The 17,730-nt window shown below is 28.1% G+C and overlaps 1 protein-coding gene across 3 annotated transcripts in view; it reads right to left on the bottom strand.

The window, feature by feature from the left end:
• Positions 1 to 17,730, bottom strand: part of LOC124498943 (uncharacterized) — a 30,530-nt gene that overhangs the window by 7,738 nt on the left and 5,062 nt on the right. Inside the window, exon 1 of one of the 3 annotated variants that reach the window (XM_075731527.1) lies at positions 8,858 to 9,838. The exons of 1 other annotated variant lie outside the window; for it this stretch is intronic. In XM_075731527.1, the coding sequence (XP_075587642.1) occupies positions 8,858 to 9,576 (719 nt within the window). In that variant the 5' untranslated portion in view covers positions 9,577 to 9,838. Of the gene's footprint in view, positions 1 to 163; positions 571 to 8,857; positions 9,839 to 17,730 lie in introns of those variants that run through there. One more of the 3 variants, XM_075731528.1, reaches the window with a different exon arrangement.

The following is a 17,730-nucleotide window of genomic DNA, read 5'->3' as shown; positions in this document are numbered from 1 at the left end:
ATTGTGAAATTTGTTAAAACTGAAAATAAAATTGAACAAAAATCAAATGCACGTGCATGCGTGTACACATTATTCACAAATTTGGACAATACACAACATAATAATAAAAACACATCCATATTATGATGATGATGATTCATTTGCATATGATGATGAAACTCACAATTTATGGTTCAATGATTCATCATCATCATCATAATCATAATCATCAGTCATTCATAAATTCAATGATTTTCCATCCAATAAATAATAAACAATATAATATTTACGTTTGAAATTGAATTAGCCAAAATATACTACAAACAAAATAATGAATGGAAATGGAAATCAAAATCAAATCAAATTAAATTGAATAAATGGATGGATGAGTTTTGATTAATCATTCATCTTCTTCATCTCTCCTTTAAATAATGAATGAAAATTGTCAAAATAAATGACGCAAAGTTTTTTTCTGATCGTCAACAAATCGAGAAAAAACGATAGATTGAATATTTTTTTTTCCCAAAACAACAAAACACAAACACAAACAAGAGACAAAAAAAAACACTTAACAATTACACTTGACTGAATTGGAGTGAAAAAGATGATGATTTTTTTTTCAAAGAATTTCAATGATTAACAACAAATTTAATAATTTTTTTTTTGTCTTTTCTCGCATACAAACTAAAGATGATGATGAGGATTTAAGATGCAAATCAAATCGAAAAAATGATAGTGGTATTGGTGCTGGTGGTGGCAATGGTGATAGTGGTGGTGGTAAAATTGTCTTATTTTTTTTTTGTAAATATAAAAAAAACCAAAGTAATAATAATAAAATGGTGACAAAAATAGAAACGTAAATAAAAAAAATTGAATTGAATGTCTCCGGGTATGGTGTATACAAACACTTTCATATCCACAATTCATTAATTCTATCCATGTGTCTGTGTGTGTGGGTGTGCGTGGGTGTAAGTGGATGTAGGCGTGTATCCAGTGTATTTATAAATAGAAATAGAAATTTTTTTTTTTAATTTCCGAAAGAGGAAAAAGACTAAGAAGACGATGATGATGGCGACAATGAAAAAAAACCATTACATTTAGATTTTCTCATTTATAAATGAACAATGAATGAATGAATGATGACATATGGCAATAATTTGAATGAATACTAGGGGAAAAGAATTAAACTTGATTCATTCATTCATTCATTCATTTGTTTTAATTATATCGTTGCTAGTCAAATTTCATATACAGAATCTTGAATGAGATTTATTATTATTGTTGTTGTTGTTGTTAGCTGCTGTTGTTTATAATTAGAATCCATAAGAAGAATTTTTTTTTTCCTACTTGGTTTGTCTATTTATTTATTTATTGTTTGTTTCATTCAACAAATGCAATTGCAATATTAAGTGTGGGTGTGTGTGCAAAAAGGAATTAGACTGTTCTGCTGCTGCTGCTGTTGCTGTTGTTGTTGATAAAGTGTGAATAAAAAAAAAACAAAACGAAAAAAATTCATTGCGATTCATACGTGCGTAAAGTTTCGATTCTTTGTTCGGTTATAATGAATAAAAAAATGTGGATATTTAACACTTTAAATTAATAGAAAATGTAAACAAAAAAAAATATTGACTGAATAAAAATTCGAGGGAAAAAAAACTTGTGAATCACAAAATTTTAAAATACGAATATTCAAACAATCGCACCGAACCGCACCGCATACACACACACACATACACACACATCTGATTTAATCAATTCACGAACATTGAACTTTTGGTTGCTGCTGCTGCTTTTTGTTTTGTTTTGACAATAATTTACATTCAACATCCAGAATGTGGTTAGATTTAAATGGAAAATTTTGAAAATTTTCCATTTTTTATTTACTATCGTTCAAGTGGTGTAAAAAAAGCAACGATAAAAAAAATTCAAATTTTGAATGTCAAATGAAATTTGAATTTTTTTTCTCATTTTTTTTCTAAAATTCATCTAATAAATATAAATGGATGGACAATTGAAGAGCAATGACAACAAAAAAAAAAAATGGTGACACATTCAAACAAGAAGAATCGATTCATCATTCTTGCATTTCATTGTTAAATGTCATTCATTCATTCGTTCATTTTGTTGGATCAAAGATGAAAAAACAAGAATTGCAAACTCATTTTCAAATCGAATTTTTTTTCTCCTTTATGGATTAAAATCATCCTGATGATTATGGAAAAGAGAAAAAAAAATTGAAATGAAATGATCATCATCATGATAATGATGATGATGGTCTGAATAAATGAAAAAAAAGAAGAAATTTTTATTGGATTCCGGAAATATCAATCATTCATTGTCGCCAATGAATGATATCAAGTGTGTGTGTGTTTTTTTATGGATGAAAAAAAAATTCCATTCTTCCATTCATTTACACTTGGCTATATTTTTTTTTTCAATGTAAATTCTTGCCAATAATGTTTTGTGGTCGTCGACTGTTTTTTTGGTGAATATCAAATGAACCAGAAGAAGAAGATGATGATGATGATGATGATGGCCTTTGTGGCCATGATTGTGGTGATAATGATTGAATGAAAAATCGAAAAAAAATTGCGGCTTTGATGGTGAATATATATTTGTCGTTCAAGGACAAAAAAAAACAATTGTCATTTGAAACTCTACATTGTCACATAATCTTTATTTGAATGTCATGACATTATCATGATGATGATGATGATGATGATGACCTTTTTACAGAATTGGATTCTGTGTTTTTTTTCCTATTAATAGGCAGCTATTCTTACATTTGAATTTCATTGTAGTGGTGGTTGTGATATACAACAAGAAAAAAAAAATCATTCCAATTCATTTCATTTCATTTTTTTGAAGATGAAAAAAAATTTTCGAACCAGCAGAATAAAAAAAAATTTAAAAATTCAGAAAAAAAATCATCATAATGATGATGGTGGTAATCAAAAAATGAATGAATGAGTGGGGAAAAAAATTCCGTGTCTCTCTCTCTGTGTGTGTATGTGGTTAACATTTCAATGTATAATAATAAGCTATAAAAAAAATTGATGATTTGATTGACTCACTGATTTTAATGGCCAAAAAACAATTTTTTTTGCTCATAATAATAATCATAATGATAATGAGCTAGCTAGACACAAACACACACACACACACATTTGATTCGATTGGCAATGAATGATCCAAACAGAATATGATAGTAGTAGTAGTAGTAGTAGGAGAAGCAAAGATTCTATAATGATACAATGTGAAAATTTATAACAAATAAATAAACTCTAATGAAATGAAATGAAAAGAAAATCATCATCATAATCATCATCATCATCATAATTAATAATCAAAACCAGAGTCAGTAGCAGCAGCAGAATCAGTAGCAGCCTTTGGCATTTTGTTACGAAAATGACAAGAAAAAAAAGAAGAATTTATTTCAAATTAAAAAAAAAAGAATGAAAATTCATTCGCTCCATGAATTCTGTCGATGAACAATTCCAAGCTCATTATGAAGAAATGTGGTTTTTTTTCGCGAAAAAAAATGGAATGGAATTCAACAAAAAAAAGCCAAGAATCATTAAACAAATAAAATGAAAAATAGTTTTTCTTTTCAATTGTTCGGAGAAATAAAAATTTTTTCTCCTTAGAACCGAAATCATAGTGATCGAACAAAAGAAAGCCTATCACTTTAGTTTATTCACCGCAAGAGATCGGAAAAAAATTCCGAAAATTATTGGGTGATGTTTGTTTGCTTGTTGACCCAAAGAAAATGAAACAAAAAAAAAAATGGTCATTTTCTTGCCACTCTCATCGCCACCATCATTATTGTTATTCATCCGAAAAAATCATGATTGAAGCACGTTTTTCAAATCAAACAATCCATTCCATTTTAGATGCTTGAATTGATGTTTTTATTGTTGTTGCTGTTGTTGCTTTTCAAAATGTCTCCAATGAAGATGATGATGATGATGATCTTTGAAATCACATAAAAGATTTGATTGTAAACACACACACACACACACACACACACACATATCATACCCACTTAATCTCATTTTTTTCGATACTTTTTGATCAAGATTTTTGGTTTCTTTTTTTTTTTTTGTTTTTTTTCATCAAAAAATTCGTTCATTTCGACTATTATCACTTTTCATGACCAGAAAAAAAAAATTTTGTTGTTGTTGTTGTTGACATTTACACAAATGTGTGTTTCATTTTACAATTTATATTCTTGTGAGCGAGAATTTTTTTTTTTTCGTTTTGATAATAATTCTTTTTGGTGAATTAGACAAAACTATAACTTATCCAATTACAAATAGCCATTTTGTCCATGTGTATCTTGAAAGAGCCAAATTTCGTGTTTGTTATCTTCTGTTTTCATTCAATGGAAAAATTGATGAATACAGAAACAAAACAAAACAAAACAAAAAAAAGTTTTCGACATTCATCACTTATGTTGATGTCGTTGTTTTTTTTTTATTTCTTCTTGGGAATTTTTTTTTGTTTTTTGTTTTTCTACTTTTTTCACCAGGTAATGGTATTTTGTTGGATCTTGAAATTCATGTTGATTATCAAGGAGTGAAAAAAACAAAAAAAAATAACCGGAAAGTATAACAAAAACTAATAACAGCGAATTGTGTTGTTGTTGTTGTTGTTGTTTTGTTTCAATGGAAATCAACCAACTATAACCTATTTAATCTACTAAATCAACTGCCTATTCATTTGTTATTACAGTGAAAATCAAATTCATTTCTTGGTAGTTGGGGAAACAAAATTTTTGGGATTAAATAAGATTATCATCTATAGATTTCCATGGAATAAAGAGACAGGAAAATAAAGGTGGTTAATACAAGAATACAGACCAACAAATAATATGACTGAAAATAAAAATTCAAGACAATTCTGTTTGAACTCAGAAAATAATCAATGAGAATTTCCTTCATTATGTGTGTGTGTAGAATATTCTTTATCATATCTCATCGAATGTCAAACAGAAACAACAACAACAGCAAAAAAAAATCTGGTTCATAATAAACTTTTACTGGTTATTAGTTGTTATTAGCCGGTGTTTGCATAATAAATAAAATGGTTTGTCTAATGGTAATAATAATAATAAAAAAAAATTCATCAAGAATATCATCACAATGAATGAACCATAAAAATTCTTTTCTTTTCTTTTCTTTTTCATTCATTTTCTTTTCGGGTTATTGTTTTTTTTTGCCGGCTTTTTTTTGTTTGTTGTTGTTGTTGATTTTATTATTTCGCATCAACGACAACAACTACAACTACAACTACAACAAAACAAACAAACGAACGTGAAAAAAAATCCATCAAAGAGGTTTTTTTTTGGTTTTATTTTTTTTCTGCTTTGAAACATAAGTAGATCCAATCATTTGACAATCATCATAGATTATAATTAATAAGAATCTAGTGTCAAACAAAAAATAATTAATTTGGATTCTCAATATAAATATAGATCATCATCATGATCATGATCATCGTTATTGTCAAATAAGAAAAATCGAATCTCACACAATAGATAGACAAGATTCATATGAATATTGTGTCCGAAAATAATCCGCGATAATCTTTTATGAGAATTCTAATGATGATGATGATGATGATGATGATGATGGAGATAATTCTACAGAGAGAATCCTTGAAAAAATAACAATGGACATAGAAATGGAAAAACTTTACACGCAAACAAAACCGAACAATGAATATATATGGAAAAAAATGATACACGAATAATGGTTACCACACACACCCACTCACACATACATGAGATTAAACGGAAATAAATAAATAAATAAATAAATATGGAAAAAAAATCACATGACAGAAATAAGACATATCATTTATTCTCTATAGAATATTCTTTTGATCATCATCATCAACATCATATCATAAAAAAAGGAAAGAAATATATCTAAATATATTCCATATATTCAGATTCAGACGAGATTCATGTGTGTCTTTATCCAAAAATATAATGAGAATTTTGAAACATCAAAACAAAACAAACAAACATTGATGGTAATAATAATAATAATAAGGTAATGGTCAGTAATAAAAGAATCAAAATAGTTGGCAAACATTTGAACTTCATATTTTGTTTTTTATTTTTTCGAGGTTTGAATTCAATTTCTTTTCGATTCTATATATCTGTAAGTGGTATGAGTGTGTTGAAAGACTCTAGAGACATGGAAGATTTTTTTTTCTCTCGTTGTTTCAAAATTCCCAATATATAAAAACAAAAAAAAATTCGAATTGAGATTCCAAGAATTTTGAGGCTAATTTATCTTATTCGTCGTCGTCGTCGTCTTCGTTTTTTTTATCGTTTTATTTCGATTTTTTTTCATCCAGTTTTTGTTTTCATTTCCACTGTGAGGAATGAAAGAAAAAAAAAACGAAAAGAAGAAAATTCTTCTTCATTTTGAAACAAGTTTGTTTGTCGCCGGTCAATTTACTTTTTCTTTTTCTTTTTTTTTGGATCATTTCTGCAGCTGTCTTTTTTTCTTTTTTTTCTCTCTCTCTCTCTCTTTCTCTCTCTGGTGAGTTTAACTTTATTTATTCATTTAGATTCTTTCTGTTTTCTGGAATGGAAAACAGGAAAACATTATTATCCCTTACTAGTGGGTAATTTAACTCAAAAATAACAACAACAACAACAACAACACATCAGCATTACTACAAGTATTGATGAAAAATACTAGAAAATAAAATATTCTAATCGAAACTCGAATTCTTGGATATTGGGAGAATAAATAAAATTAGATTGAAAAGAAAAATTTGTTTTTTAATCTCTTGAAATGTTTGATTATTGTAAAGTATTTGGAATCAAAACAAAAAAAAAGACAACAACCTACGATCTCAACATTGGAATTTTCTTGGATTTTATTTTTTTTTAAACTTGTAGAAAAATGAAACCGGATATAATGACCGGAAATTTTCATGGAAAAAAATTTTTTCCACCAAAATTTCATATAGATGGTATTTGTTTTCATTTTCATTTCTTAATTAATGGGCATTTTTAAAAATTCTGCTTATGTTGATCTAATTGATGATATGAATTTTGATGATGGAAGAAAAAATTCATTAAAATAGTGTTATTTTTCCATTCTGGAACAAAAACAACAACAGCAACAAGATGAATGATGGAAAATTTAAAAATTTTATGAAATTTAACGAAAAAAATATGAATAATCTTGGATCATATCACCAGTGTAATATTTATATAGACAATTCTGGTGTATCTGGTATCCAAAAATAAAAAAAAAAATTTCAATTGGATTCGACCAAAAATAAAAAAAAATATCAAAAGGGAAAAAAACCAGACAAACAATGAAAACAAAAATGCAAAAAGATATTTGATATCGGCATCGGCATAAACTTCGAACCAACAGCAGCACCAGCAACAACAACAATAACAACAAAAAAAAGCCAGAAATAAACCAGAAAAATACCAGAAACTAAATAGAGAGTAAACGTACTAGACACAATGATGATTATCATCAATTTTTGTTGTCAAAAAAAATGGAAAAAATGGAAAATGAAAAAAAACAACAACAACAACAACATTTGTTTGTTACAACATTTCTCATTTTCTTGTTCACTTCGTGAAGGGGGATGGATATCCATTCACAAAACAAAAGACACGTCCATAAATCCTGGAACCTTTTGTAGTAGTAGTGTAAAAATGGCTCGTGCCCATAAATTTGACTTGTTTGTCGTTTAGTTTTTTTTTGATGGGGGAGGGAGAAAAAAAAGTCGAGATGAAAAAAACGAGAGTGATAAAACAAATTTCAATAAATCCGGAAACATTATTTTTTTAAGTTTAAAAATTTGAATTTTTTAGCAAACGAAAAAAAACACAAAGACATAGAATTCAAAAATGTAGGGAAAAAACCGAAAAATTTATGACATGGTAGATATGTGGAAAGAAAAAAACGGAATTTAGCCCCCCCAAAAAATGGCTTTAATTAATCGGATTTATAAATCACATAATAGTGGCAATGGTGAACGAAAAAAATTTTTGAAAAAAAGCAAAAAAAAAATATGCGAATGAAAAACCTGATTGGAAAAAAGGAAATGACAAAAACATTTTTTTGTGTGTGTGTTTTAACAATGTTCATTTCCACTTGGAATGCAATGAAATTCTGTAACGAACAATTGTAGACAGTGGAATCATTGGGAGAGAGGGGTGAATGAAAAAAAAACATCAACAACAACAACAACAACAACAAATAAACGATCGAGAAAAACATATAAAAACAAGAATGAGGTCAACAGCATCTGTTACAAAACATGAATTAGTTTCTTCGTATTTTTCATTCATTCAATTTTTTTTCTGGTTCCAGTCTAGTGAATGTAATGTTTGTATTCACTAGATATATATGTATTATATTCTGGGAAAATAAACCATAGTAAATGGTGCAAACAAATGGAAAAAAAATTTTTTTTTCGTCCAAAATAAAGAATTTTTCCACATTTGAAAATTCCATATTCCAGTTGATCCATAGAATTTTTTTTTTGACACACACAAAGCGAGAGATGCAAACAAAACGGTAAATAAAACATAGATAGACACAAAAACATCTTGATCTGTCTATATATTCCGTGATTCATTTATTCAACTATAGTTAAATTAACATTTATACGTTTGTCGTCGTTTTCATTCCCGTGGCCGTTACAATGTAGCCAATAATAGAATGGATTTATATTTTTTTTTTTGTTTTTTATTTTTGCGGGTATTGAATTTTATTCTGGTTGAATCGTCATAATATGAATCACATGCAAATATGTTAATAATTTGAATAGAATTGTAGTGATACAACAACAACAACAACAACAACAACAAAAAGTATAAACTTACAATTCATCCGATTCCGGTTGTGATTGTTGTTTTTGTGATTCATCATTATTATTATTAGTACCACTGCCACTATTTTTAAAATCAATATCAATATTATTATAATTGATGATCGACAATTGTGGTAATGATGATGATGATGGTAAATCTGGATTCTGTCCTTGTTTTTGAAACGGATACGGATATTTTATTGTATCAAGGCACTGAGTATTTTTCATTGTCGTTGTTGCTGTCGATATAGTTGCCGTTGTCGTTGTCATTGTTGTTGTGGTTGTTGTTGTTGTTATTGTTGTACCATTTGTAGATATCATCATCATCATAGTTTCATTATTATTACAAATCGATAAATCATGATAATCATGTTCATGATGATGATGATGATTATGATGATGATGATCATTATTCGTGACAATAATCATCGATTGATCACTACCAGTAGTTGATGATGATGATGTCGATGATGATCCAGTTGATGATACGGTTGGTGATAATGGTATCATCATATGATAATAATTTTGTTGCTGTTGTTGTTGTTGTTGTTGACTGCTATTATTATTGCAACAACATTGTTTTGAATAATTTTGAATATTATTATCGTTACTGTTACTACAACTACTACCATTATCACCATTTTGATTGATTGATTTTGATTTTGTTTGTTGTTGTTGTAACCAACAACCACAACAACAGCAACCATGAATGGAATTCATATTCATATTCATACGACTATATCGACAGTAACGATTATTACAATCATTATTATTTATTATAATCGAATCGGATATGGTTTCATTTGTTCCGGTGTTATGAATGTTAGGTGACAAAAATGATAATGTCGATGATGTTGATGTCGGCGTTGTTGATGATGATTGATGATAATGAAAATTTTGTTGTTGTTGTTGTCGACATTGTAATAATCTATATTGTTGTTGTTGTTGCTGCTGTTGTCGTTGTTGACAACAACTAGGACATGAATTATTTGATTTTGGCCATAATAATCCTTTGATCCTGTGATGATTATGATTTAATAATGATGATGACGATGACGATGATGATGATAATGATGATTTAGTTGACGTTGAACCATTGGTTCGTTGAAATATCATATTAAATGCCTGTGTTTGAAACATTTTTGTTCGATATATTCGGTTTTTCTTCTTGTTGTATTTTTAATTTTATTTTTAAAATTTGAAATTTTCTAATGTTGATCGAAAAGATTTATTGGGAAAAAAATTAATTATTTAAAATGATGATGATGATGATGATTATATCACATGTTTTCTTGAGAATCAGAGCGGGAATCAATGGCCAATTTCCCTTTTCTTCGTTAAATAAACTTTTTCTCTCTCTCTCTATTGTTATTGATGAATTGTTGTTGAGCGTTTTTGCCGTTTTCTTAGGAAAATTAATCACCGATTGACGTATGAAAAGATGAAAAACACACACATATACACACAACACACACACATATATCAAAAGCGCCGAAAAAGATAAAACACGTCCTCGTTATATTATCATCATATATGTGATGATTTCAAAGAATCAAACGGAAAAAAAATCATTGTGTCAAGGGACTGGAAAAAAAAGAATAATCAAGAAAACGAAAAACAGAATGAACGGAAAAGAAAGAATTTTTTCTCGTTAACAGGAAAAAATGACTGACATTTATTTTATTTATTTATTTTTTTTCTCATCTGTAACCACAACAATAAACAATCAGAATTTAGTAACAGAATTGAAAACTTTGAAGTGAAAAAAAAGATGTATCAATAAATCATCATAATCATTGACTGGCGATGAATCGAAAACCAGTGAGAAACGAGAAACTTTTCGAGAAATATGTATTTCGTATTTCAAAACAATATATGCGGAAAGTTTTTTTTTTTGTCTATTTCGTTCATCGAAAAACTACCAAAAAAAAAAAAAATCTTCAATGATTATTTGAGCATATAATCAACCAGATATAGATGTGAATCTCAATGTTGATTATTATGTCAGCAACTGTATATGTGCATATAAAGTGAATTTCATACACACGCTCCATCATCACTATAATATTAATTTCGTTTCATTTTTTTTCATTTTTTCTGATGAATAATGTAGCCAAAAGTAAAGAGTTAAGGATTCAAAAGAAAAAAAAAAGATTTTGTCGTCGTCAAATGAAAGAAAAAGAAGAAAAAAAATGACATTTATTTTGACACACACACACCAGAGTGAAATGTTTCACTCGTTCTCACAGACAGGCACACGCTATTTTTGAAATATGTAAATTTTTTTTTCACGTCGTACCGTCGTTATGTGCCACACACACACACACACACACTCGCACCAGAGTGTGGTCTTTGGAATCGTGGACCATCATTGATGTTGATGATGATGATGATGATGATGATGGAAGCAGAGAGAGAAAAAAAGGGTTAAATAAAAAAAACCAAAAAGTAAAAGATTAATCTCAATTAGTTTGCATGAAAGAATAAAGTTAATATATAAAATATGGGTGTGTGAGTGATGGTGGTAGTTTCTTTTTTTCTTTCTTTCTTTTTTAAGGTTTCAAAAGATTTTTTTTTTGGTCTTCTTCACTGAAATTTTGTGTTTAAAAACAAAATTTTAACCAGAAAGAAACTTAAAAAAATTATTAATTTTCATCATCATAATATGTGGGTGTATGTGATGATTTTAACCCCAAAAATGAAATGAAAATCTCGTGATTCGTTTCTGTTTTGTATTTTTTTTTTAATCAAATGAATTGATTATTTGAAAATAAATTAACCCGCGTTTTTTTTTTCTTACAATTCTGAATCAAGAATAAACACACACACACACACACACACACTTACATGCACCGAAATTGATTTTTATTTTCATTTTGAAAACACACACACAAAAAAAAATCGAAAAAAAAACACAAAATCGACAATTTAGTTGACAAATTCTTTTCACGCTTTCCATATACAGAATCAATATGATATGAAGAGACCAAAAAGAATAAAAAGAACAAAAAAAAACGAGAGAAAAAAAATCAAATCAAATTAACGTCAACTTTTGTCGTTTTTTTTCCATTGTTTCTGTTTTTCCTTTTTGAATTCTGTCCAATTCTCACACAGGAACGGAACACATCCATTGACAACAAATATGTTGTACACGTTTGTTTTGTTGTCTGATAAAATACGATTGATTTTTGGCTGCTTGTTTCTTATTCATTAAAATGTATGATAATAGAAAAATATAAACAAACAAACGTATACAGAAGAATAAAGTGACATATTTTTATATATACATTAGTAGTGCAAAAATTATTTGGACATTTTGCCATCATTCATCAACAGAATATTGTCCAAATAAAATTTGTTGAAATGAAAAATTCTTTATCTTTTTTTTCTCTCGATTCTTTTTTGTGGAATTTATTGGCCAAGAGAAAAAAAAATATGTAGCACAAAGATTGCCGCATCAACAACAACAACAACACATGAAGTAAGCATCATACAAAATCAAATCAAGTTAATCTTTATCAAAAACATACACACACACACAGACACACAAACATTGACTATCCGGGGGCTATGAATTTACTTTATCGGTTATTTTGCTTGGATATTTTTTTTTTCTTTGGTTACATCTATCCATTCATGTATAGAGTGTGTGTGTGTGTGTGTGTGTGTGTTTCAAGTAGCAGAAAATAAAAAAATAAAATTTTTCATAATTCACAAACGATAACGATGATGATGATGATGAAATTTCCATTACTAAATTCTAATCAATCATTCATATAGTTTATAATTTTTCTGTTTTCCATTTATATTTATTTATCATTGATACGAGAGAGAATTTTTTTTTTTTTTTTTTGATTGATCGATCGATTTTCAAAGTCAATTTGATTTTTTCTGATCAAAAAAAAAGCAGCAAACACACATCAATTCTGTTCATGATGGGCAAAAAAAACAGAAATTATCCAACCGGATATCATTTTGATGAGAAAAAGAGAGAGAGAGAACGAAACAGACCGAGAAAAAAAATTCTGATAAAGTTTATATGTATATATACCAATGGATTGGAAAATTTTCAAATTTTTTTTTTATCGCTGAAAAAAATGCCCAGATACACGCATACACGCATACACTTGAACAAAAAAAAAAAAAAAAATAACCTGGACCTAATCAAGTAGAAATAGTTTACTATCAGGCAAAAAAAAACTGAATCGAGTGGCCGGAAATGAAGTGAAAATTTTTTTTTTCTACAATTTAAAATGAAAAAAAAACCAAAATTTCTTCAAACAACATGACCACAATAATGATGATTATTATCATTAATTTTTATATATCGATCAAATTAAAGTGAAAAAAAACAATGAAAAAAAAAGAAAATTGGATCGCAAAATTTTCATCGGTCAGAACCTGAATTTAGTTTTTTTTTCTATATTCTTGCCAAAATACAAAGTAATCAGTCTTTTTTTTTGTAACGAAATTAATAGAAAACAAAAATAATGGATCCACATAATAATCAAACGAACAAAGTTGAACGATGATGATGATGATGAGAATTCAATGATGACCATTTATTTTTCAACGACAAAAAAATAAACCTTCGGTTAAATTAGTCCATTCATGATTTTTTTTTTTGGCCGCTCCGTTCTAATCAACAAAAAAAAATCAAAAAAAAAAGAAAATTTTGCTGAAAAAGCTTTTCGGATTCAATTTCGATATGTTTTTCTGGTTTCGGTTTATTTTTTTTTCGTTTATTAGGTTCAGTTTAGTGTACAGCGGCAGCTTTGATTTGGTTGGTTTTTTTCGGTTTGTCCGATTCAAATTTCCTATTTATATACGGTATTACGATATTTTCGTTTCTTAACACCACTTCATAATCATCATCATCATCATCATCATCATCTATTTGTCTTTAAGGATTCTTTTGGCCATTTAGTAGCAAGAAACAAAGAAAAAAACAATCTGATCGACCGTTATATAAGTGCATCAAAATGTATAGATGTTTAATGCGTGTGTGTGTATGTGTGTGATGGTGAAGAATGGCTGTTTTTTTGTATTTTGTTTTTTGTTTTTAGCCTCTATATTATCAAGATAACTGATATTTTATCTTTATTCATTTCAACAATTGACAAAAATGGATCGATTCATTCCATTCATCTAATTCATTCGATTGAGCTGTTAACCGCCATTTTTATTTCTTTCATTCATAGATTTAAAACATTCATCATGATCATGATGATTATTATGATCATCATCATCATCATCATAATGAAAATTGAATCTTTCCATTGATCAGTATAAAACAAAAAAAAAAAACAAAACACAAAAAATCCTAGCAATCTAAATGTATTTTTTTTTCTTTTTCTTCTTCTTCTTCTTCTTCAATATTGACGATGATGATGATGATAAAATAATAATAAAAATGAATGAAACGAATTAGTCATATTGAATGAAAATGCACATGAAACAAAACCAAATAGATACGTGTTGTATCGGGTGGTATACCACACACACACACACACACAATATCCACAATGATGATGATGATGATGATAGCATCAAAATGGAGATCTCACATTTTTTTTTCTCTCATTATATATGTGGCTGGTTTTTTCTTTTCATTTCTGCAATATGTGTGTGTGTGTGTGTATTTTGTAGTGCAACTGTGAAAATTTTTCCTTGTTCCGTTGTTTATGTTCATGGTGGCAATAGTAAACATACGCTAATTCTCATGAGTTTTTTTTTCATTTTATTTTCTTTTCTCTCTCTCTCTCGCTCTCGTTCTCTTTCTATGTTCCTAGAATTTCATCACGACCTTAAGAATATAATCAACAACAAGAAATAAATCAAGAACTTTATTTGAAAAAAAAATCAGCAATAGCAGCAGATTTTATTCCATTAGTTTTTTTTTGCGTGTGTGTGTGTGTGTGTGTGTACTTGTGTGATAAATTGACATCAATAGTGTAAACACACCCACATACCCATCCACATAAAATTACATATTGATTGATGTTTTGATCTGTTTGTTATCTATTTTATTTTATTCACACACACACACACAAACAAACAAAAAAAAATACACTTCAAATTACGGGTGTATTTCCAAGAATTTCGTGAAAAGAATATATTTTTTTTTTGTTCTTGTTGGGAAAAAAAATTTTTTTGCGACTTACACGATTTCATTTGTTCCACGAAATAATCATCATTATCATCATTGAAAATGGATGACCATATCTCTCTCTCTCTCTCTCTCTCACATGAATACAATAAGAGAAAAAAATTGAATGATCAAAATCGATTCTTGATGACTTTTTTTTTAACACATTTTATCTTGTTCTTGTTTTTTTTTATTATTCGATTCTTATTCTGTATCTCGATTGACATCCAATTGATGATGATAATGATGATAATGACCACCATCATCATCATCATCATCATCATTAAGATGAAGAAAAGTTAAAGAAAATTAAAAGAATGTCACACTTTTACTCAAATTACAAAAAAAAAACATGTACATTTGTATGCAGACAAACAGACAGCAGCAACAACAACAAAAAGAAAAAAGAAAATTGTCATTATAAACATGTGTCAATGACAAACATATGATAATCGATACTATCAATCTGTGTTATATGGTCACATATTGATTGATTGGTTTGTTGCTCATGAAATTGTTGTCGTTGTTGTTGTTTTTGTTATTGCTGATCATCATTGGAAAACAACATTGATTATATGATTTTTATTAATTATTTTGAAAAAACAAGGATTCCAATCAATTTCTATGAATAATTAATATTAAATTAGCCAAATATGCCATTCTAAACAGGATTATAGTGAACCCAGATGTTGAACAACAACAACAACAACGACAGCGACAAGATGGTCCCAAATGTTTATCCAAAAAAAAAAAAAAAAAATTCCAAAATGAATGAATAAAGAAAAAAAATGCCAGCGGGTTTTTTTTATAAAAATAAATTTTTCATTAATTTAAATGTTGAAGATAATGGAAACAATAAATAAGTAGAGCAGCAACAAGAATTTTTTTTGTTTGTTTGTTTGTTCAAGAATAAAAAAAAACTAAGTAACAAAAATTACACACACACACACACACACACACACACACACACACAGACAGACAGACATGCACAACAAACACAACACACACATAAGTCATAATAATAATAATAATAATCATCATCATCATCATATGGAATAATTCTTCTTACATAGAATTAAATTGTACTGAATTGAATTCTATTTCTGTTTTTTTTTTTTGGTGAAAAAAAACATGATTTTCTTTCATTGCAGAATATTCTCATATTATTATTATTATGATATGATGATTGTGAAATGGAAAGAAATGAATAATGCAAATGTCTAAATCGATTTGCATATCAAAATATTAAAAAAAAACTCAAATATATCATCATCATATATATATAATAGTTACTGTTGTGTTTTGTTTTCGATTTAGATGGTAATGGAATCTGTCTATGACGACTACGACGACGACGATGATGATGAATGAATGAATGAATGGTGGTGATGAAAAATATATTTGTCTGCGTGTGTGTGTGTGTGTTTGTGTGTGAATATAAGGTGAACAAATAAATGGTTGCAACAAAAAAAAAAAAAAAAGAAGAAAAAAATATGTGCAACTTGTAAAATATTTTTGCTTTTGTTTTACGTTAATCGAAACAAAACGAAACGAAAAAAAAATTATTATTATTATTGTCAACAACAACAACAATAAAACATTGAATTTGAACATGAAAATTTCTGATAATGATGATGAAAAAACAAACAAACAAACTGATCATGCGTTGATTATTAAATATTTATTTGTTTTGTGTGTGTGTGTGTGTGTCGAAGAGGTGAATGATGAGAGAGAGAGAAAGAGAGAGAGAGAGAAGAAATATTTATGGAAAGAAATCGATAAGTCATAAATCGAGAGACAAACAAAAACAACAACAGCAACAGCAACAAAGATTGATTGATGATGAATCTCAATCTCTTTTGGGGATCTATTCACAGTTTTGTTTGATTTTTTTTTGTTTTTTTTTGGTTGAAATTGAACCAATAAAAAAAATGGCAAAACAAAAACAAAAACAATAATCATTATCATCGATCACACACACACACACACCAATGAATGAATGATTGAATTTGAATTCTTCAGAGAGAGAGATAGAGAACAAAATACTTCGTTTTTTTTGTTTTGTTTTGAATATTTTCAAATACCACTTTATCGTTATTCAATAATTTTTTTTTCTTGAAAATAAAAAAAAAACAATTGAAAAATGTGATCATCATCAATATATATATATAACAAACAACATACAACGATGAAGAAAGAATGTGAGAGAGCAAGAGAGAGAGAGAGAAAAAAAAATTATGGCCTACAAGGAATTGATGCCCAAGAATATTTTTTTTTCTACACTGAGAAAAAAAAACCTGAATAGAAACAAAACGACAATAGGAGCAACGAAAAAAAACCAAAAAACAAAAAAAATGAAATGAAATGAAATCTAAAAGAAAAGTTTTTTTTGTTTTGTTTTGTTTTGTTTCACTAAAACAATATATATCCTTCTATATTGTGGTAGAAAATGAAAACAGCAGCAACAGCAACAACGACAAAACTAGAATTACCCGATACAATTTTTGAAAAGAGTAAAGAATGTTGTCGAGTGTGTGTGTGTGGGAAAAAAGATTTCATAGAATGGGCAACAACAACAAAAAACAACATTTCCGGTCATCGTATCATCTTCAAATTTTTTTTTCTGATTCTGATTCTCGATGAATTTTCTATTTGTTTGTTTGTTTTTGTTTTTCTCTCTCACAATTATATTGACCGGTCCATTTGGTCTTTTCAAATCCAATTCCACATGTTTCAAT

This window comes from Dermatophagoides farinae, chromosome 5 (assembly GCF_024713945.1).
Source record: "Dermatophagoides farinae isolate YC_2012a chromosome 5, ASM2471394v1, whole genome shotgun sequence".
Classification (NCBI taxonomy): Eukaryota; Metazoa; Arthropoda; class Arachnida; order Sarcoptiformes; family Pyroglyphidae; genus Dermatophagoides; species Dermatophagoides farinae.
This window is presented reverse-complemented; position numbering and strand designations above follow the sequence as displayed.